Source organism: Eulemur rufifrons, chromosome 8, assembly GCF_041146395.1.
Source record: "Eulemur rufifrons isolate Redbay chromosome 8, OSU_ERuf_1, whole genome shotgun sequence".
NCBI lineage: Eukaryota > Metazoa > Chordata > Mammalia > Primates > Lemuridae > Eulemur > Eulemur rufifrons.
In genome coordinates, this window is record NC_090990.1 from 21982135 (window position 1) to 22005633 (window position 23499).

Below are 23499 nucleotides of genomic sequence, written 5' to 3' on the forward strand. Positions count from 1 at the left end.
TACTACAGATTTATTGAAGGCTGCCACTTGCCAGGTGTTGCACTGGGTGCTGGAGTGAGGCAGTGCTGGGGCGGAGTTGTCTACCTGTTTAAGAGGGGCCGGCAGTGAGGATTTCTGCCCACCTCACAGCTGGGACAGGCAAGGTGGACGGAAAGCTCCTCTCCTAGGTTTGCCACTGTGATGCACCTTCTTCCCCTCACTCCCACCCCTCAGCCAGCCGTGGCCGAGGCCTCCTATTTGCATTTCTGGCTCAAACACGGCAGCTGGCCCTTCCATGCCGAAGCCCATCGAACCTGCCACTGTCATAGTCCAGATCAGGCCGTAGTCATGGTGGCTGGGCTGGTGCCTGAGATGACAACAGGAAGAGAGCTGCTGGGCGTGAAGGTTGCTGAGGATGAGCATAAAGTCTCCTGTGCTAACTCCCAGCAGCTGAACACCACTTGAAGGTTACAAAAACTTTTCACTCTTGTTCTCTTACTGCGATCCGCGAGGTAGCTATTGTCCCCATAAGAGATGAGGACGCTGAGGCTCAGAGAGGGAAGTGCTAGGCGCATCTGCTCCCTGCCTGCACCTCACGGCCCAGGGGCTTCCTGGAGATGGCAGAGCTGGAGGCAGGGGTCGGCCTATTCAAAGGGTCGAAGGTTGCCCCTGGGTCTTGCGCACTGAGCTCGTGATGCAGAGTGTAATTCCTGTCACGGTGAGCACCATGCCAGCGACTGCTCCTGGGATAATGGGCAGAAACCAAAGGGCCCTGAGCCCAGCCATGCCAGAGCTGGTACAGAGCCGGGGGAAGGGCTCAGATGAGGTCTTGTCCCAATTCCAGCCCAGCCTCTGTCCCCAGACTGCCCAGGGAAGGAAACTCTGATGGCCACAAGGAAGCAGGAGAGCTGCAGAGGAAAGAGGCAGGATGGGAGAAGGCCCTCTCCTCACCCGCCCCTGGGAGATGGGCTCAGGAAAGAACTAACCCAGGTATGTCAAGGCCCAAGTAGCTGCGGCCCACACTCACAGTAGCCTGACTTACGTTTTCCACCAATATCTTCTCCAAGGACCTTCCCAACAATCAGCGTGAAGACAATGGCCAGAGAGTTACAGATGGGCACAGCTAAGGTCAGATCTGGGTGGTCAGAATGAGAATTCCTGAGATAAAAAGCCTTCCTAGGCAAAAAACATTTACGTTTCAACAAAGTGCTAGGTGCTTTGTGTACATTTCTCATTTAATCTTCACAACACTGTAAGGAGAGTATTATCACCATTTTGCATAAATAAAGGAAACAAAGGCTCAAAGAAGTCACAAAAATTGAGGCAAATTGAGGATTTAAATCAAGGTCTGGAGCCAGGCGTGGTGCAGTATGCCTGTAGTCCTAGCTATTGGGCGGCTGGGATAGCAGGATAGCTTGAGGCCAGTTGTTTGAGACCAGCCTGAGCAAAATAGTGAGACCCTGTCTTAAAAAAATACCAAAAAACAAACCAAGGTCTACCTGACTCCAAAACCTGTGCCCTTATTGAACTAAATAGATGTGGACAAACATCAGGTGAAGCACATTTAGTTTTTGGTTCAGCTCATGCTCAGGCCTTATAGAGTTAAAGAAAAGAAAGGAAAAAAATGTCAGAAGGAGGAGGACAGATGCCTGTTCAGGACATTGGGCTGGGCCTCTGGTAGAAGTCATAACCCAGGATTTGTTCCTGCAAGGGACTGACTTCCAATAAGCAAACTTGAAAAAGACTAATGGAGTTAGCAACACTATATTGTACACTTAAAATGTGTTACGAGGGTAGACCTTATGTTAAGTGTTCTTACCACACTAAAAAAAAAAAAAAGAAAGAAAGAAAAAAGAACCACACACACTAATGGGCAAATCAGAAACTGAGTGACTTGTTTATAACGAGACTCCCAACTGCCAGGCAGACCGGGATGCTCGCACTGGCTCCTAGCACGTTCTTTCCCAGCACTCCCAGGCCTCACCTGCTTGAGGTAGAAGAGGAGGGAACTGTCCTGCTCCTCACTCCTCCCGAGGCCCTAGCATGGCTGGCATTACCCATCCAAGAAATGGATACAACACTCCGACCTACCCAGAGCTGCTTTCTTAAGTTTACATACCTACATGGCTGCTAAGGTCTGGTTTCAACAGCAGAGAGGGGAGGAACCAGCATGGTGCAATGGGAGGGAGGCTGACCTTGGTTTCCCTTTGTAATCTTGGTTAGCTCATTCAAACACTCTGAGCCTGTTTCCCCACATGTAAAACAGTGATTGCGAGATACCATCTCCTTCGTAGGGTTGTTGTAAGATGAACTATGATAATGCATGCATAGACCCTGGCTGAAGGAGATGCTTTATGAATAGTGATTTTTCTTATGATTATTAAAAAGGATGATTTTGTGTATTTTTGTTTTTTGTTTTTAGAAATGGGGTCTTGCTATTTTGCCCAAGATGGCCTCAAACTCCTAGCCTCAAGTGATCCTCCTGCCTTGGCCTCCCAAAGTGCTGGGATTACAGGATTACAGGCATGAACCACCTCGCCCAGCCTGAAAGGATGGATATTAAAGCATAGAGGGAGAGACGGTGATGAAATAATAGGATCCTAAAATTACAATTTGCTAAAAACTTGGTAAGTGGCTAACTGCAGTCAGCTGGCTGAGGGTTCAGCATTCTTCCACCACAGCAAATTCATTAAGCCAGAGACTTTCAGACTCATTAAATGAAGTCTCATGAGGAGCCCAAAATGTAAACCAGATAAAAGCCACATGACTCTAGTTGAACTGAAGTGGCACATTTGAAGGCTGTCCTAATCCCCTTGCCCTCCTATGGCCTCTGATAGGTTCCCCAGAGCTATTTGGGGATCTAAGTCCCCTGGGGGTCTGGGTGAGACCCCAGGGGAGGCAAAACCACAGTCGGAGGACTTCTCATAGCAAAGTTCAAGAGCATAAACTTTAATATGGCTTTATATCCTTCTGCACTGGCATGCTGTGGGACTTAAAAGAGGTGAAATAAGTTGCCCAAAGTTTCATAACTTCATCTCCTAAATGCAGATAATCATGTCTGCTTTACAGGGTCATTATGAGAATTAAATAAAATATGTAGGCTGGGCGAGGTGGCTCAGCCTGTAATCCTAGCACTCTAGGAGGCCGAGGCGGGAGGATTGCTTGAAGTCAGGAGTTCGAGACCAGCCTGAGCAAGAGCGAGACCCCATCTCAACTAAAAATAGAAAGAAATGATCTGGACAGCTAAAAATATATAGAAAAAAATTAGCCGGGCATGGTGGCACATGCCTGTAGTCCCAGCTACTCGGGAGGCTGAGGCAGAAGGATTGCTTGAGCCCAGGAGTTTGAGGTTGCTGTGAGCTAGGCTGATGCCATGGCACTCTAGCCCAGGCAACAGAGCGAGACTGTCTCAAAAAATAAAAATAAAAAAAATAAAAAAATAAAATAAAATATGTAAGACTAGCACAACATCTGATGTCGTAGAGGGCAGTCAACAAATGTCGAGAGAAAGGAAATCTGTATTTATTGAGCTCTGACTATGTGCCAGGCACTCTGCTAGATGCTTCTCATACACTGAATTTAATCCTCACAATGCTATGAAGCCAATGGTATAAAAGCAAGACTCAGTTGAGGGCCTTGCTCACAGTTAGGCAGGTAGCACAGAGTGGAAACAAGATGTCAAAGCCAGCACTTGGTGCAGCAAAATGGACCTAGCTTCTTCCTCTGCTGCACAAGACTGCCAGGTTTAAACCAACCCCAGTGCCTGGCAACATACCAGCCTACTGTGTCCCAACTGCTCAGAGAAGAGGGGACCAAGAAGGAACCAGAGACAGTTTTCTCTCCCTCACTGATGGGAACAAGGTGTTTCTGAGTCCCTCCCCACAATGACCCTTTCAGGTGGCCTCTACCACTAAGCAGAGAAGTTCCAAGCCAGAGACCCACCTGTTGATGCCAAGGTGAGGTAGTAGAGAAGGGAGCCACACTGGTTGAGGAGAAAGGGCATCAGGTACTAGAAACAGGAGAAATCTTCAGTCAGTGTGATGGCTTGACTGAGCAGCACTGCCTTCTTTGAGCTTCTAGCATATACCTTTCCTTGGAGGGAGGGATGGTTATAAATGCCCAGGGAACACTAAGCCCTCTGAGAAGGACCCTTCCAGGACAAAGAAGGAAACAGACTGAACTCCATGCCTTTGCCCTAACTGCCCCTCCCTCAGCTCTGCTAGTTCCCATCCTGCAAGGCCTTGAATGCCAATGTCACCCCCTCCAAGAAGCCTTCCTCAAATCCCCCAGCTTCAGCCTTCCTCCTCTGAACAGCACTTTATCTGAACCTCCCTTAGAGCCCTTGGCCCTGAGAAGTGGCTGTGTCCATGTCTTGTCTTTCCTACTAGCCTAGATTGGCAGCAGTTTTCCATATCCCTCCTTATCCTCCCCCTACCCAGGACCAATTTGAGCCTCAAGCCCTCCATCTGGAAAGGGTCACAACAGTTGCCTTGGCCAGGTGTGGTGGCTCACACCTGTAATCCCAGCACTTGGGAGGCCAAGGGGGGAGGATCGCTTGAGGCCAGCAGTTCGAGGCCAGCAGTTCAAGACCAGCCTGAGCAACGCAGTGAAGCTCCATCTCTACAAAAAACAAGGAAAAATTAGCTGGGCTTGGTAGCACATGCCTCTAGTCCTAGCTACTTAGGAAGGTGAGGCAGGAGGATCACTTGAGCCCAGGAGTTTGAGGCTGCAGTGAGCTATGATCCCACCATTGTGCTCCAGCCTGGGAAACAAAGCAACACCCTGTCTCTTAAGAAAAAAAAACAACAAAAAACTAAAAAAACTAGGTGCCATATATAATTGAAGAGATCACAATAATAAAATATTAAAAATAGCCATAGACTGAGCACTTATTATGTGTGTAGTAGACCCAATGCTAACTGTTTGGTTTCTTTTTTTTCCTTTTTTAGAGACAGGGTCCTGCTATGTTGCTCAGGCTAGAGTGCAGTGGCATGATCATAGCTCACTGAAGCCTCCAACTCCTGGACTCAGGCGATCCTCCCGCCTCAGCCTCCCAAGTAGCTGGGAGTACGGGCTCCAGCTGTCACCCTGGGCCCAATGCTGAGTGCTTCATGTGCCCCATCTCACTTAATTCTCACAACTACCCTATAAGATGGTTATCATTACAATTTCCATTTTACAGATGACGAAACTGAGGCTAATGAAGGACAAAACTTTCTAGTAAGTATTTGGGCCCAGATTCTGATCCAAACCCGTTTGACTCCAGAAACCAAATTCTTAGGGGCTACTCCCCCAAGAGAGAGGCCATCACAGACGCACCTCAGTATTCAAGAAGAGGGTCTTCATCTCCTGCAGCAACTGCCGGGCCCAGGTTGGCTCATGAACGCGCTGCAGGCCGGTGGAGGCGCGCTTCAGCAGCGGCTGCGTGCCTCCCCACAGAGCGGCCACCAGCACCAGAGCCAGCACCTGCCCTGAATGAGACGGACGATTCCAGGTTACCCTGACCCCCTGATCCCAAACAGCTGGCCGCACGCCCTGCCCAGCCTTTCTCTGGCCCCCAGGTCCCACCTGGTCCTCCCCTGGCCTCCTAGCCCCAACTCGCCGCCCCCAGCTCCCTCCTTCGCTCTCTGACGCCCCAGCTGCAGTTAGCCGGTAGGACAGGCCCCGGGAGGCCGGGAGATGAATCCCGGAGCCCGGGGGCAGGGGTTGTAGCTGGGGTCGGGGATGGCAGGTGGAGGCGGAGTGAGAAATGAATTCCCAGCGGGGGTCGCGAAATCCACGGAGGGGCGGGGCTGGCTACCCACCAAGTGAGGCCGCCATGGCAACGCCGCTCTCTTCTACTTCCGGGAACGAGGGGGCGGAGACCCACAATCCGGAAGTGGCCCATTAGCCTCTTCCGGTCCCACTCACGTTGCCGGGCTGCCAGCGCCGTCACCGCCGCGATGGTGAGTTCCACAGAGTTGGGGGTGTTGTGGTGGGGGTTCTGGACTGAAGCAGGGGCCCGATTCTGAGCACTGACACTCCTGTCCTGTCCCTACAGAAGCCGATCCTGCTGCAGGGCCACGAGCGGTCCATTACCCAGATTAAGTATAACCGCGAGGGAGACCTCCTCTTCACCGTGGCCAAGGACCCTGTGAGCGTCGGCCGGACGGCGGGCGGGAGGGGGCCTGGGAGGGTCGAGTTCATTCTGTCAGGACGTTGGGTGCACAAACTAGTTTTGCCGCCAGAGGGGAACCAAAAGACGCCCCTTTCTGAGACGTAAGCAGAGACCCAGCAGGGGTAGGTCGGTGAGAATATTCTACCGGGAAAGTTGGGAAAGGACTTCAGTGTTGGTAGAAAAAGGAATTAGTTGGGGAGAAGAAAATTAAGAAACCACTGTGGAAAGGGGATGGGGGTGAGGGTCAGTTTGCTCAGGGGACCGAGAGGAGACCATTCAGGGAGAGAACTACATCAGGCTACCAGGGTGGGAGAACAGACCACCTCTGGTAGGGAAAGCTGATCTGGCAAGCTGTGTCATTAAGACACAGGGTTTCAGGCAGTACCATCCTGCTACTCGGTGCAAATAGTCCCTCACAGTACTGCCTTTTTAGGCACCTCCACACGGATTAAGTTAATTTAGTGGTTAAAAGTGGGGGCTCTGAAGTCAAACACACCTAATTTGAATCCTCACTCCTGCATCTATTAGCTGTGTGACGTTGAGTAAGTTATTTAACCTTTCTGAACTTCAAGTTTTTCTTTCTATAAAATATAGGTACTTACAGTACCTCCCAAATGAGGTTTTTAGCATTAAATGAGATCATTCATGTGAGGATCTTAGCACGGTACCTGGTGCAAGTGAATGCCTCATTAATTTTAGTCGCTTTTTCCTTTTTTTTTTTTTTTTTTGAGACAAGAGTCTCTCTCTGTTGCCCGGGTCGAGTTCCATGGCGTCAGCCTCGCTCACAGCAACCTCAAACTCCTGGGCTCAAGCAATCCTCCTGCCTCAGCCTCCCGAGTAGCTGGGACTACAGGCAAGAGCCACCACCCCCAGCTAATTTTTTGTTTCTATTTTTAGTTATCTGGCTAATTTTTTTTCTATTTTTAGTAGAGACAGGGTCTCTCTCACTCTTGCTCAGGTTGGTCTCAAATTCCTGAGCTCAAGCAAGCCCCCCGCCTCAGCCTCCCAGAGTGCTAGGATTACAGGCGTGAGCCACTGCGCCCGGCTAAGTTGTGTTTATATTTTAAATTCCTTACACAGAATTTTATTGGCTTTACAGTTACCCTTTGAAGAAGGCATTATTGTCCGGCAGTGTATTTGATATCATACAGTGAGATAGTGGCAGAGCAGGCACTGGAAGCCAGACTTCCCTACCACCAGCGGTCCCTACTTCGACAGGAAATCAAAGCTACTGTTTTCTGGACTGGAGCTCAATTTAACCTCTTAATATAAGAGATTAGGAGTCCTGGGGAGGGCTGGGAGTGGCAAGTGAGGGTGCTTTTGCAAGCCTCGTGACTCCCCTGTTGTTTACCTTCAAGAAGGGAGGAGAATCCAGGAGTTGGTGTTTTTACCAGCTCCCTGCCATTTCCCAAGAGACGAACAGGAGAGGGCAGAATTGGCCTGTTTAGAGGTTGCTGAGGGTTCCTGGGGCAAAATGGGAAGCCACTGCTCTTACCGGGATGTGTACCATCATGTCGTTTGACTCCTCCAGATCGTCAATGTGTGGTACTCCGTGAACGGTGAGAGGCTGGGCACCTACATGGGCCACACTGGAGCTGTGTGGTGTGTGGACGCTGACTGTATCCTTGTTCTTGATCTGAGTCTATGCTCCAGGGTCTGCCAGCAATGGAGAGGCAGAGATGGAAGTTGGGAGTCTGGGATGCTATTGTGGGCCTGGAGAACAATACCTACTCCCCAGTTTCTTCACTGGTTGGGGAAACATTCAGGACAAGTTTCGGTTCTGGATAAGGAGGTTAGAATGCTCTGAGGCAAGAGAGAGGAAGAAAGGCTGAACTGGGAGTGATTCTGTTGGCTTCCCTAGAGGAAGGACAAGGGCTCAGGTGAACTCAGTCACGTTTCTTAACAATCTCTTCAGGGGACACCAAGCATGTCCTCACTGGCTCAGCCGACAACAGCTGTCGTCTCTGGGACTGTGAAACAGGTACGTCTGGGTCATTCACTTTTTCAGCAAGTATTGAGAAACTACAGTGTACCTATTTGAGCAAACGGATCCCGAGGAAGTAGAGATAAATCCAGAGATGGTTCCCAGTCTAGGGAATAAGGGACTAGACGGTCAGAAAGGCAAATGAGAAAAGAAGCATTACAGCACGGAATTAGCCGTGAGGGAGGAAGCATGGCGTACTGTGGGAAGCCAGAGGGGGGCAACTGACTGCCTGGAGTGGGGATGGGAACAGCCTGGGAAGGTTTCCCAAGGTAAATGTCATATGAGCTGGGACTTGAAGGATGAGAAAGATGCCATCGCTTTGACACATGCAGGAATGAAAGCAGGGAGAGTGTCATGTCCAAGTCATCTGATCAGGCTGGAGTTCTTGTTTCTTGGGTGGGGGATGGGGTAAGGGAGTAAAATAGATGGTCAGAGGAAAAGATTAGGCTGGCCTTGAATGCCATACTCAAGCGCTTGGCTTTGTTCTGTAGGACTTGGCACGCTGTAGAGGTCCTTGAGCAGGGAAGAGTGGTGGTCTGTTTAGTTTTAGCAAGGTCAGGGAACAATGGGAAGCATTGGAAGAGCTGAGACTGAAGACAGGGTAGCCTATTAAGCTGCTCCGTTTAGTAAATATTTACTAGGCATCGAATTCTGTGCCGGGTCTACGCTGTGCACCGGGGACATGCAGAGAAATCAGACCAGGTCTTTGCTGTGCAGGAGCACAGTCTGGGGGAGACATGTGTGATGTGCAGTGCCACATTAGCGGGATGTCTGAGGAAGGACTATGGGGAAGAAATTAAAAGACTTGAGCCAAGGTGTAGCAGCGACAAAGAGGAGAGTGGTGGGTTGGAGTTGCTAGAGCAGGAGAAACAGAGAGACGTGATGTTAGACAGGTGGAGAGTGTCCTCCACGATAGCAGGGGGCCGGGGGTAGCCCATCCTCTGCCTGTCCCCAGGGAAGCAGCTGGCCCTACTCAAGACCAATTCAGCTGTCCGGACCTGTGGCTTTGACTTTGGGGGCAACATCATCATGTTCTCCACGGACAAGCAGATGGGCTACCAGTGCTTTGTGAGCTTCTTTGACCTGCGGGATCCGAGCCAGATTGGTAAGGGCTGGGACTGGGGCCGGGGTTGGGGTGAAGGGTGCAGCTTTAGAGCCCAGGGCTTGACATCTGCTGCCCACACAGACAGCAATGAGCCCTACATGAAGATCCCTTGCAATGACTCCAAGATCACCAGTGCCGTTTGGGGACCCCTGGGGGAATGTATCATTGCCGGCCATGAGAGTGGAGAGCTCAACCAGTATAGTGCCAAGGTAAGGGGCCAGGTGGGGCTTGGGTCCACCTGAATGAGTCCTTACAAGAGGCAGGATAGTACAGTGGTTAAGAACAAGGGCTGAATTCAAATAAAGATTTCACTATCAAGGGTCACATGACATCAGGTGTTTGAAAAACTTGTCACAAAGTACTCATGGAATGTTAATAAGGATCACCACTGAGTGCCAGGCCCTGTGCTAGGCTCCTAGGACTAAGAAGTGAATCTGACATAGTTCCTGCCCCAGGGGAGACAGACTTGTAGACAGCTAGCTCATGAGTCATGTTGTGAATTGTGCCACCATAGAGGTCTCAATCAAGTGCAGAAGGTGCACTCTGTGACAGTGGAGGTGGCATGTATGTTAAGCCATGAAAAATAAATGGAGCTTCAAGCAGGAAGGAAAGGACTTTCCACAGGCAAAGGGAGCCACAAAGGCACAGAGTTAAAGAAGTTTGTGGATTCTGCAGGAACATTGGAGTGTGGTCTTGGGGAAGGTAGACAGGGACTAGATTTTATTAGAGGTCCTTAAGTGTCAGGAGGTAAGGAGTTCTGATTTTCCTCCAGGCAAGAGGGAGTCTTTAAAGGGTAATTGATGATCAGATTTTCTCTTGAGAAGGCTTTGCAGGCTGTGGTTTGGAGAATGGAGCTGAACTAGCCAGTAGGCATGGGATGTGGAATACTAGACAGTCAAGAGATGTTCAGGGGTGGCTGATTAGTTAGGGGGGTGAGGAGAGGGTAAAGTCCAGGTTGTCTCAGATTTCTGATTTGGGTGCCTGGGTTTCTGGGGAGCAGTGGAGGTAGCAGGGGTTGGAGCTGGCCAGAATGTCACTCTTCCTCCTTCCCCAGTCTGGAGAGGTATTGGTGAATGTTAAGGAGCACTCCCGGCAGATCAATGACATCCAGTTATCCAGGGACATGACCATGTTTGTCACCGCATCCAAGGACAACACAGCCAAGGTGAGCCTGGCCAAGGGGTCTTGTGGAACTGTTCCCACCCTCCTGCTGCACACATCCAACCTGCCTGACTTCCCTCAAGAAGGCTCTGCTTATAGATTTCTCCCCTGCCTTCTCTCTCCAGCTCTTTGACTCGACAACCCTCGAACATCAGAAGACTTTCCGGACAGAACGTCCTGTCAACTCAGCTGCCCTCTCCCCCAACTATGACCATGTAAGGGAACCCCACCAAGGTTTCCTGCTAAAGCCTCAGAAAGCTTCTGGGATCTAGATGTTTTTCTGGCAATTAAAGTATGAACATGATGGAGAATTGGTGTCAGGCAGAGAGGAGACTCCCAGAGCAGTGACAAGGCTGAATGATTGGGTAGCCCCAGGGAACTGGCCAGGAGGTGGCTGAGGTGTCTGTTCATCCCTTGCCTTTGGCATCCTCCCATTGTTATGTGGGAGATGTTAAAAATGTATAGGGCAGAGGGGAGAAACAAAATGGTCCGTCTAGAGTTTCTTTTTCCCTTCAGGTGGTGCTGGGTGGCGGTCAGGAAGCCATGGATGTAACCACAACCTCCACTAGGATTGGCAAGTTTGAGGCCAGGTAAAGAGGCAGAGAGCGCTTCCAAACTGAAACCTCACAGCGAGTCTTTCATAACGAGCATGAACCATGTTGGCTACGAGGAAGTGTAGCCAAATTCGTGGCCTTCCCATGACAAGTGGGTAATATAGCAGTTAAGGGCATGAACTCTGAGGCCCTACACATATCATTGTATTTCTCGGTGCTCATGTTTTCTCTGCTGTATAATGGAGCAGTGATAAGATACTTCTAAAATTGTGCAGATTAAATAAATGAGTTAATATTTGTTAAGCTTGTAGAGCTCTACCCAGCACATAGTAGGCACTCAGTAAGTGTTAGCTATGTATTCAGGCAGATGTTTGAGTCCAGTCTTCCCCTGACTTCATCTTACATTATTCATAGTTCTCCTGCTTTATTTTTTGTCTCATAGTTTGCCTTTGAGGGGTGCTGCCCCCAGAGTGTTCTGGAAGGTGTGCACAGTGAATTAATCGTGTGCCTGCTCTCCCCTCTCTAGGTTCTTCCACTTGGCCTTTGAAGAAGAGTTTGGAAGAGTAAAGGGTCACTTTGGCCCTATCAACAGTGTGGCCTTCCATCCTGATGGCAAGAGGTAGGGGCCCCGTGAAGCGAGCTGAGCTACCTGGGCTGGTCTCTGCCTTCCTCCCGCCCTGTCCCTCAGGCCTGCCTTTCCCAGGGCAGCACCTGACTTGTCCCTGGCTGTCTTTTTCCAGTTACAGCAGCGGAGGAGAAGATGGTTACGTTCGTATCCACTACTTCGACCCACAGTATTTCGAGTTTGAGTTTGAGGCTTAAGAAGCTGGACCTCCATCCAGGCCAGGGAGGCTGCTGGAGAAAGTTTTGGACTCTGAGAAATAAATTGATTTGGTAATAAATAGTTTCTGGTCAGATATTTTGTGGGGTCTGTCTCATGATTTTTCCTTCTTACTGACACCCCAGTAGGCTGATGCTAATCATGAGTACCTTTATTATTTAGACCTTCCTATACTTGGGACACTTCAGACTTGGCACTTGAGTATTATGGGCTAGCGTGTGTTGCAGGTACCCTTGTCCAAGGTTTAAAGGTCCCCAGGGGCCTGGAGAGGTTTCAGGAACGTTTCATCTGTTGTCTAAGGAGCCAGTCCTAAGGTTGGGGCTCAGGCTGAAGCTGTTGGCTGCGAGCCTTCTGTCTCCTCCCTTCCTGTCACTATTTGCCACACCTTCTCCCATGCTACGTCTGCCGGCTCAGGTGGGTGCGTCCAGCGCAGAAACAGGCCTGAGGAGGAGGAAGACAGGTAAGAAAGCTGAGCAGAGGGGAAAATTCCCCAGGGGGAAAGGTAGGGGAGGTTACCTTGCCACAGCCGCAGGCTCTGGGGCTCCACAGAGGGCCAGATGGCCAAGGGATTGAGGACATAAAGTGGGTTCCGGAGTTTTCGTTGCTCTTTAGGCTGGTTGAGCCCAGACCACAAGGAGTGTGTTCGAGTCCTCACTTCACACAGGCATCTGTAGAGTGAGGGAATGAATGTCCAGCCCCACCTGTGCCCTCTGGGAGTCTGGGTGGGTGACCCTAGTTAGTAGGGTGACAGCCACTCTGGGGCACACACTGTTGCCAGTTAGATCTTGTATCAGGTGCTAGAATTAAAGAGGAATCAGACAAAATCCTACTTCATAAAGCGTTCCATTTAGAGGGAGAAAACAATTCGGCTTTGCGTAAGTGTCAGGGAAGGCTAACTCAGAATCTGATATTTGAGCTGGGTCTATCAGCAGACCTGGCACAGGGTGTACAAAATGGCGACACGTGGGGGGAGCTACATGAGCCAAAGCAAAGTGGGAAAGGGCCCGATGTGAATATTGATAGGTCTGGACTGATGAGTTTTCTTAAAATGACGAAAGTGGAGATGTGGGCAGCGAGGCAGCTGCCGCAGGGTCCAGATGGAAAGAAACAGTCTGGGTGCGGGCTGGAGGAGGGGCCTCCGGCAGGAGAGGACCAAGCTCAGACTTTTTTAAGAGAAAGTCTAAAGATGAAAGTGGGGAAAAGGAGGTAAGTATAGATGACAGTTTTCTAACCTGGATGACCCAGGACTAGCGGAGTTAGTGAACAAGATGGGGTGTCAGGGAGAACTGGGCCACAGAAGATGGCTAAATACTGTTGGAGAAAAGGGACCCCTTCCTGCCCTGCTCTCAGTCTGACGAGACAAGGATGGTTTATGGGGCTGCCTGGGAGCACGTGCAATAAGCCAACCAAATAAAAGCAACAGCAGCTTCTTGTGTACCTACTGGGCGTCAGGCACGGCGCTAAACACTTCTGTGCTTTAGCTCAGTTAATCCTCACAACCGCCTGTAGATTATGGTGACTACTCTCCCCACCATGTTACTGACGAGGAGACCAAGGCTCACATAGGTTTGCCATGGTCACCCAGGAGGTGAGTGGCAGAGCCAGACTTTGAGACCAAACAATCTGACTCTGCTTTCAACCTCGATTCTATTGCTTCTCGAGAATCAACCAAAGTGGCAGAGAGGCCCAGAAATAATTTACTTTTGCAGCAACTTTCCCCTTCAGTCCTTGTTTTCAAGGCAGGATACACTTGCTCTTGGCTATGGACAGAGTGGGAGGCCTGAAGGGTTGGCCTTGGACCCATCTATCTCCAGGTTTGGAGGAAGTTAGGAGGAAGTATGAGATTTAGTAGGAGGGGAGGGGACGACTCACAAGAGTTTTCTAAAAGAGAACTCCCTGGGAGAGGAAAGATGGCTCCTAAGAAGTAAGCTGCTGATGCGGCCGTTAAGTGACCCTTTCCTGTGCCTGCCCGTGCCCCACCACACCGCCTCAGCTCACCTCTCCTTTTCGCTGTTGCAGAGGAAGGTGCCAAAGGGGGAGGCATAGGCGTGCTCAAACAGCGCCAACAGCAGCCCCTCCCCAAACTCCAGTGACAGCGGGAACTGGCGGCCCAGCTGCCACACGCAGTCCAGGAAGAGGAGAAAGGTGGGTGCCTCGTGCTTGGGGCGGGCGTGGGAGAAGGCCGAGTGGGCACAGCGCAGCTGGAAGGGGTGGCCGGCCTGGGGAGGGGGCAGAGCGATGGGCACAAGGAAGCAGGGTTTCTGGATGGAGGGGTAGGGCTGGGGTTGGGTGGTCACTTACCTGGATCCACTCCCGCTCTATCAGTTCCTGGAATCCAGCCATGGTCCGGCTCATGGGGTCCAGGATGAGTTGGGCCAGCGAAGTCACGAGTAAGGTGCTGTCCGTGCCTTCAGCCCCATGCACCAGGATGCAGGCCCCTTCCCTGTGGGCCCAGGGCTCATCAACAATGGCTAAGTCCCCTGGCTGGGGTGACCAGGCCAGGAATAGAATGGGCCCAGTTCTAGGCTGTATTTGCTTACTGAGTCATGGTTTTGTGCCCAGGGGTTGAGGGCCCTGCCTGTCCCGCCCCATTCTCTGTCTCACAGGGTAGGGGCCTTACCTCTCCATGGCCTGGGCTGCCAGGCAGGCAGTGCTCAATGCTTCCTTCACGTGTGCCAGCCAGCGGCAGCCCTCTAGCCGACTCAGCCAGCGGTCCATGCTCTGCTCCGCGTCCCCACAGGCCTCCACCAGGCGCACGAAGCTCTCTTGTAGGGGCCGCCCCCTGGACAAGTGGGAGTCTGGTCATCCTTCCCCCAGCCCACGCGCTTAGTGAGCGCAGTCTGGGAGCAAGTGCTCCAGACCAATGAGAGACAGAACCCTCTGAGGGGCACATCTGATAAGAGGGACACAGGACTCTTTGGGGAGCCCAGTCTCATGGAACATGGAGCCCACTGAAGAGCTCCTAATCTGACGGAAATGATTCTGTATCTTTGAGGATTCCCCAGTCTAATGGGAGAGACCCAAGACCCTTTGGGGAGCATTACCTGGGAGGGGTCACGTAGCCCTCCGGGGAAACACAGAATGCCCTGGGAAACCCCCAATTTGATATAAGTGTCACAATACCCTTGAATTACCACAGTCTGATGAGAGCAACATAGTACTCCCTGGGGAGCCCTAGTCTGACAAGAGAAACACAATGCTCTTGGACTTCAGCATCTACTCCTACCTTCCAGAATCTGCTCAAGGTCACTTGTGACTTCCTGCAGAAAATCTAATGCAGACTTTTCAGTGCCGTTTAAAAGCCTTTAGTGGCTTCCCCCTGCCTTTAGGATAAAGTCTAAGCTCATAACCACGGCACTGAAGACCACTCTGGCCCCTCATCCTTCTAGCTTCATCTCTCTCTAGTCCCACTTCACACTGTGCTCCCATCGTACAGTACAAGAGGCCTCCCAATCCATGGTTTCACTTTCTGACATTTCAGTTACCCATGGTCAACTGTGGTCCAAAAATATTAAATGGAAAATTCCCAAAATAAACAGTGCATCAGATATAAATTGTGTGTTGTTCTGAGTACCGTGATGAAATCTTGAGCCATCCTGCTCCGTCCTACTCAGGACGTGAATCATCCCTTTGTCCAACATATCCACACTGTATACACCGTCTGCCTGTTAGTCATTTAGTAGTTGTCTCAGTTGTCAGAGCGACTGGCTGTATCGCAGTGTTTGTGTTCAAGGTCACTAGTAGCCTAACTCTACGTCACAATGCCTACGTCATACGTAGGCATTTTATCTTTTCACATCATCGTAAGAGGAAGGGTGAGTACAGTACAATATGATATTTTGAGAGAAAGACTACATTCACACAACTTTTAGTACAGTATGTTGTTATAATTGTTATATTTTATTATTAATTGTTAATCTCTTACTGTGCCTAATTTATAAATTAACCTTTACCACAGGTATGTATATACAGGAAAACACAGTATGTATAGAGTTTGGTACTCCCTGAGGTTTCGGGCATCCACTGGAGGTCTCAGAGCGTATCCCCCGAGGATAAAGGAGGAACTACCAAACTTGCAGTTCCCTAAACAGGACAAATTACCAGGCACTCTCTGCACCTATAATATATGCCTGCAGTTCCTTCCATCTGGAGTATCCTTCCTTCTTCTGGCTAACTCCCCCCTCTTTCAGGTCTCAGCTAAAGCATCCTAGTCTCAGGGGAACATTCGTATTACTTGAAGTCACCTTACTAAGAGAGCGGCACCTCCTCTGTGCTGCTACTTATCTCAGTGGGCTCTGATTGCCCATTTACTGCTGATCTCTGTCATGTCTGCGCTGGTCACCATGGCAGCCCCTGTGCTCAATGCGGGATGAATAAATGAATAAACAGTTTTGTATTTCGGATAGGGAAGCAGTCTAACTCTCCCTAAAGCACAAAAACTCCCTCAGGACCTCCTCTTCGCTCTATCATCACTTGGAGACAGAGGAAATAGATCCATCTGTGCAGGCACAGCCCTCAGGGAGGGGTGTGTGTGTGTAGGGAGGCTGTTTCAGGAAGACAAATTTCAGTTTAATGTAAAGTGGTGCCTGAGAGTAATGAGCTCTCAGTGGGGGTGTGCCAGTGGGCATGCCCACCGGGAGGGATGGCCAACAGGAAAGGCCTAGCAGTCTTCAAGGCTCCTGGAAGACCCCCCAGCCCACCCACATAGACACACATTCATAGATTCCTGCAGGAAGGAGCCTGGGGAGGATGGGAGGCCCCTTACCTCTCCAGGGGCCGGTGCAGCCTTTTCCAGCGGGGGTAAGCGGCCTTGGCCTCCGTGCCACCGCCAGTCATACGGGCCTGTTTTGCGGCCTGGGCCGAGCGTGTGTCCAGGATGAAGCCCCGGGCCCCAGGGCGAGCCCCCGCCAGCACAGCTCGCAGCAGCTCCTCATCCTCAGCACAGCGCCGCTTTTGGGGACCGGTCAGAGGCTGGCTGGAGCGTAACAGAACCTGCGGACAGGGACTCAGCTCCATAAGCGTGCCCACCCAGCCTGGGGAGTCCAGGGCCAGGTCTACACACAGGAGCCAGGCTAGAGCTGGCAGGGGCGAGCTGGAGCACAGGGACCGTAGGGGTGGAACTCTCTGGGCTTTGGACCGGTCAGTGTGTGCTGTGGCCAGAGTGGGGAGGGACCCTGTGAATACACGGTGGGTAAATCCCGGGTTGACAAAGAAGGAATTAAACTTCAAGAGTCCCAGGGCCGCGGAGAGCCGGGCCAGAGTCGGCGAAAGCTCGATTGAGCGGAGGGGGTGGGGCCGGCATTGGGCAGGAGCCTCAGCCAGGCTGCCGATCGGCCGGGGAAGGACGCAGAGGGTCCCAGGGGCGGAGCCGGGGCGGGGCGGGGCGGAGCCGGGGCGGGGCGGGGCGGGCGGGGCGGGACTCACGGTTCCGCTGCGAGCGTGGTGGTAGCTGAGCACAGGGAAGCGGCCTCCCTGGCGGAAGCGGGCGCTGCGCCCCAGGGCATCGTCATCCACCGCGCGAGGCACGATCACGGCACGGGGGTAACTGGGGCACAAGCTGAAGTCCTCGTTCACCTCGCTCAGCCGCCACGCGTCGGTCTGCGGTGCAGGGAGGGGCGAAGGCCAGGTTTAGGGGACCCAGCGAGTGCCCTGTGCTCGCGCCCTTTCCAGGCCCGGCGTTTCCACATCCCCAGGCCCCCACGACCGCGCCCACCTCGCGAGCTACTCGCTTGTAGTAGCGTTCGGGCGGGAGGAAGTGCCAGGCGTCGCCCAATCTCAGGCCCTTGGGACGGTAGAAGAACGGAAAGGACGTGATGACCGATTCCAGGGAGGACAGCGCCTGGGGAAGGAAGTCAGGGGCGCTGGGGAAGACCGGAATCGTCACCCGCGCCCTTTCCAGCCCCTCCGCTTCGCAGCCTGTCCACGTACCTCAGACCACCCTGCAGCCCCCTGCCATTTAGCCGTGCCCTGGGGCAGACTGGATGCAGAGCTCCTTTGCACAGTGGCTCCTTTTTATTATCCCTCCCTCTCTATAAGGGACAGGCATAGCTTAAGGGCTTCAGGTGCGCTCTCAGCATACCTCGATGGAGCGGGCGATGTCCAGCGTCGCTTCCACGCCCTCTATTTCCAGCTGCAGCACCCGCAGGTCCTTACAGCGCAGAGTGATGGTGCCCGAGTCACCCGCAACTCTGAGGATGGACGGGCCCAGGCTCAGTGTCCCCCGCTCCCCACCGGGGGAAAGGAAACGAGTTTCATAGGACTGGACGCTATGCAGGAAAGCGCCCGCTCCAGCTGCGCTTGCCCTTCCCCCTCTTCCCGCGGAGCCGCGCGCTTCCCTACTCCGGGGACGCCCCCGCCACGTCTAACCTCTTCTCGATAGAGTCGACACTACGCAACAGCAGTAGCCACAGGTCTGGAGTCGACTGGGGCCCTGGAGACAGCAGCAGGTGGTGGCCGGTGACGCACAGCGTGCCGCGCAGCGGGGGCGCCTCCGGGCCCTGCTGGAGCTGTGCTTGGGCCCGGCCAGTACGGATCAGCTCTGAGAACTCCATTCCGCCAGTAGGGGACTTGGGGCCCAGCAGGACAGACTCCGGGAGCGTCCGGCAGGGCAGGCGCGGGCTCCAAAAGGGACAGGAACTGGCTGAGCAGCTGGCGACACCCGCAGGACAGCTGTTAAGGAGGCCCCTCAGAAGAAGGGATCTCAGAGTTTCACCGGAATCCTCCCCTCACACTGCCAGTATCTCTTAGCGAGGTCCCTGGCCAGAGCCTGTTATAAGTAAACCTCAATTTCATCATCTGTAAAATGGGGAGAATAATCTTGCCCAAAGCCCTTAACCCCGTGCCTGGGTCACAGGAGACACTCAATATTTTTGTTTTTTTAAGCCCTGGGTGCTAGCACTACACTAACTCAAAAAACAAAGAAAAATAACCATCTCTTCCCCTGTATTCTGGTGGAAGGGCTGGAAAATGTAGGGGTGAAATTGGGAACTTCCTGCTGCCTCCCAGTATGTAAAGGGCAATGGAGGAAAGCCCTTGGTCCACCTTAAATGCCCCTCCCCTCCACAGCTGGAAGTCCCTGCCTGTGGGCGCCCTCTTTGCTTGCCACTTCTCACTGAGTCCTGCCCTCAAAAACCCCATCCTCTGTCACACCACCCTTTCACCAAGCATGCATTGCCCACACTGTGAGCTGTGTGTGGTGTCGGGACCCAGGGATGGCAGGAAGTTCTATTCACAGGGTTTTCAGTCTGGCAAGAGACACACTTAAACTGGTAAAATTACAGTAGGAGGCTAAACTGATTTACTGGAGGACTCATTCATTCGTCCATTCTCCTAATTATTTTTTCATTTCTTAAACACCGGTGCCTGCACTGTGCTGGGTGCTGGTTACTAAGAAGAATAAGACCAACTCTTTCCTTCAAAGGCCTTCTGGTCCACTAGGTTCTAGATTTTCAAATGAAAAAAATAAAATCATAGGTGGGTCCCCATATTATAAATATGAAATTGGAACTGCTCTATGAAAGAAATCAGACATGAAAGAGTGCAAATTGTAAAGTTCCAGACCAGCAGAAGCAGCTGGGATGAGAATTTGGTAGAAATGCAAGTTATCAGGCCCCATCCCATACAGACTGAATCAAAACTCTGATCTTAGCAAGTTTTCCAGGTGATTCTGATGCATGCTACAGTTTGAGAACCACTGGAGAGTATACAAACAGGCAAAGCTAATGTACGCTGTCAGAAACAAGGGTAGTGTTACCCTTAGGAAAGTAGTGACAGGCCAGGAGCACACAGGAGGCTTCCTGAGTGCTGGTAATACTGTTGCTTGCTCTGGGCGCTGGTTACATAGGTGTGTTCAGTTTAGGAGAATTCGTCAAGCCGTGCATTTATGAAATGTGCATTTTTCTGTGTGTATGTTATATTGCAACACAAAGTTTAAAAATGGGAACTGCTCTGGTTGAAGCCTGGGCAGGGGCAGAGAGAGGGAGGACTGGGAACCATCCACAGCTTTGCCCTTCCCCCCTTGCAGGCAGCCCTTTGAAGGATTTCCAAGGGAACCTACAGGTTCTTAGAGTATAGCCTGAAGTCCTTGATCTGTCCCAGCAGAGCTAAGAGAAGGTCAGGGACTTGCCCAAGGTTCCACAGAGCCAGCACTAGAACCCAGGTCTCCTGACTCCCAGGCCAGGGCCCTGCACGCTATTCCTTTACTAAAGGGCTGGTGTCCTGAGTAAGGACAGGGAGCAGCTAGTCACCTCCTCCCACCTCTCAACTACCTTAACTTGGATCTTGGGAGGAAAGCCAAGTCTCCGGTGTGAGTGATGCTTTTCTCATCCTGGAGCGACTTCCTTTCTGGGAACTGGGTGTCTCCTTCTAGGCAAAGACAATAAAACTCATCCTAGGGGCCAGAGGAGCAGGGCTCCTCCTGCCCCCACCCGGATGGGCATCACGTGGCTCCTGGGTTAGCAGTCCAGGAAAATTCCAGCCCTTGTACACTTGGCCTCACACAGCCATCTGCTCACTCACCCTGGCACACTCAGCCTCCCTAACCCACCTTGAACATTCACCATCGCATGCTTTTTTCACCCTCAACTTCTGCGGCTTTTTTGTCTTTTTGTTTTTTGAGACAGAGTCTTGCTCTGTCTCTCGGGCTAGAGCGTAGTGGCATTATCTTAGCTCACTGCAACCTCAAATTCTTGAGTTCAAGGGGATCCTCCTGCCTCAGCCTGCGGAGTAGCTGGGGGACTACAGGTGCATGCCACCATGCCCGGTTAATTTTTCTATTTTTTGTAGAGACGGGGTCTCACTCTAGCTCAAGCTGTTCTCGAACTTCTGACCTCAGTGATCCTCCCACTTCAGCCTCCCAGAGCGGTAGGATTACAGGTGTGAGCCACCGCTCACAGCCAGCTTCTGCCACTTGTCCCTGGGAAATACTGCCAGCTTTTCCCTAATCCCAGAGTGGCAGCCCTGCCCTGTCACTTACCTCAAACCCACCATGTCCCTGGGGCCACTGAAATTCCAGGCAATGGGTGAAGAAGATGAGGAGGACGAGGAGGAGGAGAGCCTGGACTCCGTGAAGGCACTGACGGCCAAGCTGCAGCTGCAGACTCGGCGGCCCTCATATCTGGAGTGGACAGCCCAGGTCCAGAGCCAGGCCTGGCGCAGGGCCCAAGCCAAACCTGGGCCAGGAGGACCTGGGGCTATCTGTGGCTTCGACTCCATGGACTCCGCTCTTGAGTGGCTCCGACAGGAGCTGGTGAGTCTGGTGGGGTGGGCAGCCTTGCACAGGGCCTTCAGGCCAGTCGTCCTTTGGGCCCAAGATCATGGGTGCGGGGAGGGGATGAGAACGGGCTCTACCCCCACCTGGGGTTGAGGAGCCAGGAATAGTTGTGTCCAGTGTTTCATTCGGGGGGCCTTGCTACAGAAGGATGCCATCCTATCTACTGACCTAGTGCTCCTGTGGCTCAGGAGATAGAGCCCTGCCCTTGGGGGCCGCCATTATACATGGGAAAAGACACGGCCTGCCCTACTCTGGGACTTGCTATACCCCAAAGATACAGTAAAGTACAGAAGGAGGCACTGACCATGCTGTGGGCAGAATCTGAACAGCTGAGGGCTGAAGAGGTGGCTATCAACCCAACATGTGCAAATACAAAGATGCCCAGGCTCCAACTTGGAGATTCTGCTTAGTCGATCTGTATTTGCTTCACAATGGCTCCTTAGCTCGGTTTGAGAACTACCAGTGTGGAGCAAGATCTGAGAGATGGGGAGGCATCAAGCTGAGGCGACAGGGGTCTGGGGAGGGCACAGACCCTGCAAAGGCCCTTGCTGACCGGAAGGGAGGAAGGGAGCGAAGCCGGGGGCCAGCCCAGCAGGCTCACGCCCCCTCTCGGCCGCAGCGGGAGATGCAGGTTCAGGACCGGCAGCTGGCGGGGCAGCTGCTGCGGCTGCGGGCCCAGCTGCACCGGCTGAAGGTGGACCAAGCCTGTCACCTGCACCAGGAGCTGCTGGATGAGGCCGAGCTGGAGCTGGAGCTGGAGACTGGGGCCGGCCTGACCCTGGCCCCGCCGCTGCGTCACCTGGGCCTCACGCGCATGAACATCAGCGCCCGGCGCTTCACCCTCTGCTGAGGGACACCTGCTTTGCTCCCCTCCGGGGACACCTGCTGCCGCTTCCCCAGCCTGCCTGGGAAGAGGATGGGTGCCCCAGAGACCCACCAGCTGGCGGGGAAGTGGGGAACACTCAGGTCTCTGAGAAATGAGTCCTAAGCATGCAAAGCCCGACCATCCTGTCAACCCTGCTGCCCTAGCTGGCCAGGGGGAAGGGGAGGAGCTCAGACCCCCAAGCTCCTCAATAAATGCCCTTTGTGCTTCTCACCAAGGTCTCTGCAGTCGTTTATTCAGGCCCAAGGCCGCTGTCTGTCTTCTGTGGCTGGGAGCACCTTGGCCCACTGCAGGAGAGATGGCCCATGTTGGGGGTAGAGATGGCCAACTGATGGATCCCCACCTCCTCCACAGCTCTGGCCCATCTCTCTGTCCTACCAAGACCAAAGTTGGGGCTGGGAGCGGTAGCACACGCCCATAATCCCAGCACTTTGGGAGGCCAAGGCAGAAAGCTTGCTTGAGGCCAGGAGTTGGAGACCAGCCCGGGCAACACAGCAACACCCCATCTCTACAAAAAAAACAAAATTAGCTCAGTGTGGTGGTGCGCACATGTAGTCCCAGCTACTCGAGAGGCTGAGGCAGGAGGATCGCTTGAGCCCAGGAATTTGAGGTTGCTGTGAGCTATGATGACACCACCTAGCCCAGGTAACAGAGAGAGACCTAAGTCATCCCCGGTAAATTGGGCTGCTGTAGAATGCAGAATCTGACAGACCTGACTTCAAAGCCAGTGCTCCCATTTATTTCTGTTAGATTGTGAGGAGGTCCCTGAGCCCTTGAAACTGTTTCCTCACATCTACAGTGGAGGTGCTAATTCTCACTCCACAAGCTGGACGTGCCTTCAGTGAGATAGTGTACAGTAAGCACTTACTACTGTCACCAGCCATCTTATTACCCTTGCGCGAAGCCCGGAAATGGACTGTGAGGCATTGAGGTTTACAGTGCAAGGACAGCTGGGCCCTGCACCAGGCCTGCAGCCCCAACCCTGGGCTCTGTGTCACTCTGTAGGTTTTTTAGTTTGTTTCTCTCAGCCTTTGTTTCTGTGTTACCCTCTTTGTCTGACTTTCCAACTCGGGCTTCCTCCTCCCCCCACCCATTTCCTGCCCCGCCTTCTCCGCAGCTGAGGTGCACACAGCACCGGCTTCCACCTCACAAACCCCAACAATGCTCTGTGGGCTCCCTCCCCCCGCCGGCTGGCTCAGGCAGTGACGCAGTTACACTTTCCTCCCAGCGGGGTCAAGGCCCAGTTCTTGGGCCTAACATAGGCCACCTGGAGTTCTTCGTATCACTGGTGACCTGGCCCTTAGCCTATGATGGGTGCCACCCTCAGGGTGGCCCCAGGTGAAATGGAAACTCTTGGCCAACCTGCTACTTGTGACAAGGTTCTTACCTCCTGCCAATAACAGAAAGTCCTGTCAGTTTGCTGGCTGCACCTGGGTGTCTGAGCCCAGGTCTCCCACCCACTGCAGGAGATGGCACCAAACCCTGCCCCTCCACCAGAGGCTGTGGCCTTGCTTCTACCTAAATTAGAAATGTCGCCCTAATTTGTCGTACTCTCCAACCATGA

General features: G+C 52.6%; 4 protein-coding genes across 4 annotated transcripts; 2 read left to right on the plus strand and 2 right to left on the minus strand.

Annotated features, from left to right (window-relative positions):
* Positions 1–32: 32 nt before the first annotated feature.
* Positions 33–5830, minus strand: TMEM234 (transmembrane protein 234). The gene is made up of 5 exons (XM_069479708.1): positions 5784–5830; positions 5299–5450; positions 3922–3988; positions 1022–1114; positions 33–722 (listed from the first exon to the last, which is right to left on the minus strand). The coding sequence occupies exons 1-5, from the start codon at positions 5797–5799 to the stop codon at positions 628–630; spliced, it is 423 nt and encodes a 140-aa protein (XP_069335809.1). The 5' UTR covers positions 5800–5830; the 3' UTR covers positions 33–627.
* EIF3I (eukaryotic translation initiation factor 3 subunit I) lies at positions 5389–11859 on the plus strand. Its single transcript, XM_069479707.1, has 12 exons — positions 5389–5473; positions 5834–5924; positions 6020–6112; positions 7668–7755; positions 8052–8117; positions 9076–9225; positions 9307–9434; positions 10280–10390; positions 10512–10601; positions 10903–10976; positions 11467–11559; positions 11681–11859. Exons 2-12 carry the CDS (start codon positions 5922–5924, stop codon positions 11760–11762), a joined length of 978 nt encoding a protein of 325 aa, XP_069335808.1. The 5' UTR covers positions 5389–5473; positions 5834–5921; the 3' UTR covers positions 11763–11859.
* A 91-nt stretch (positions 11860–11950) lies between these two features.
* Positions 11951–18441, minus strand: LOC138390560 (myotubularin-related protein 9-like). Its single transcript, XM_069479705.1, has 10 exons — positions 18148–18441; positions 17861–17969; positions 17495–17620; positions 17206–17379; positions 16547–16773; positions 14402–14563; positions 14083–14224; positions 13780–14000; positions 12298–12449; positions 11951–12222 (listed from the first exon to the last, which is right to left on the minus strand). The coding sequence occupies exons 1-10, from the start codon at positions 18330–18332 to the stop codon at positions 12104–12106; spliced, it is 1617 nt and encodes a 538-aa protein (XP_069335806.1). The 5' UTR covers positions 18333–18441; the 3' UTR covers positions 11951–12103.
* A 1810-nt stretch (positions 18442–20251) lies between these two features.
* Positions 20252–22116, plus strand: FAM167B (family with sequence similarity 167 member B). The gene is made up of 2 exons (XM_069477610.1): positions 20252–21028; positions 21672–22116. Exons 1-2 carry the CDS (start codon positions 20768–20770, stop codon positions 21900–21902), a joined length of 492 nt encoding a protein of 163 aa, XP_069333711.1. The 5' UTR covers positions 20252–20767; the 3' UTR covers positions 21903–22116.
* Positions 22117–23499: the final 1383 nt, after the last annotated feature.

What these genes read in the sequence shown, in the direction of transcription:
- TMEM234 (XM_069479708.1), bottom strand. An exon ending in CCCTCTTCTTGAATACTGAG is followed by an intron (nt 3,989 to 5,298) that starts GTGCGTCTGTGA and finishes TCCTGTTTCTAG; the next exon opens with TACCTGATGCCCTTTCTCCT. An exon ending in CCTCACCTTGGCATCAACAG is followed by an intron (nt 1,115 to 3,921) that starts GTGGGTCTCTGG and finishes CTGACCACCCAG; the next exon opens with ATCTGACCTTAGCTGTGCCC.
- EIF3I (XM_069479707.1), top strand. An exon ending in TCTCCCCCAACTATGACCAT is followed by an intron (nt 10,602 to 10,902) that starts GTAAGGGAACCC and finishes TTTTCCCTTCAG; the next exon opens with GTGGTGCTGGGTGGCGGTCA. An exon ending in TTCCATCCTGATGGCAAGAG is followed by an intron (nt 11,560 to 11,680) that starts GTAGGGGCCCCG and finishes GTCTTTTTCCAG; the next exon opens with TTACAGCAGCGGAGGAGAAG.
- LOC138390560 (XM_069479705.1), bottom strand. Translation starts at nt 18,332, where the DNA reads ATGGAGTTCTCAGAGCTGATCCGTACTGGCCGGGCCCAAGCACAGCTC. An exon ending in GTCGACTCTATCGAGAAGAG is followed by an intron (nt 17,970 to 18,147) that starts GTTAGACGTGGC and finishes GTCCATCCTCAG; the next exon opens with AGTTGCGGGTGACTCGGGCA. An exon ending in ACAAGCGAGTAGCTCGCGAG is followed by an intron (nt 17,380 to 17,494) that starts GTGGGCGCGGTC and finishes CCTGCACCGCAG; the next exon opens with ACCGACGCGTGGCGGCTGAG.
- FAM167B (XM_069477610.1), top strand. Translation starts at nt 20,768, where the DNA reads ATGTCCCTGGGGCCACTGAAATTCCAGGCAATGGGTGAAGAAGATGAG. An exon ending in AGTGGCTCCGACAGGAGCTG is followed by an intron (nt 21,029 to 21,671) that starts GTGAGTCTGGTG and finishes TCTCGGCCGCAG; the next exon opens with CGGGAGATGCAGGTTCAGGA.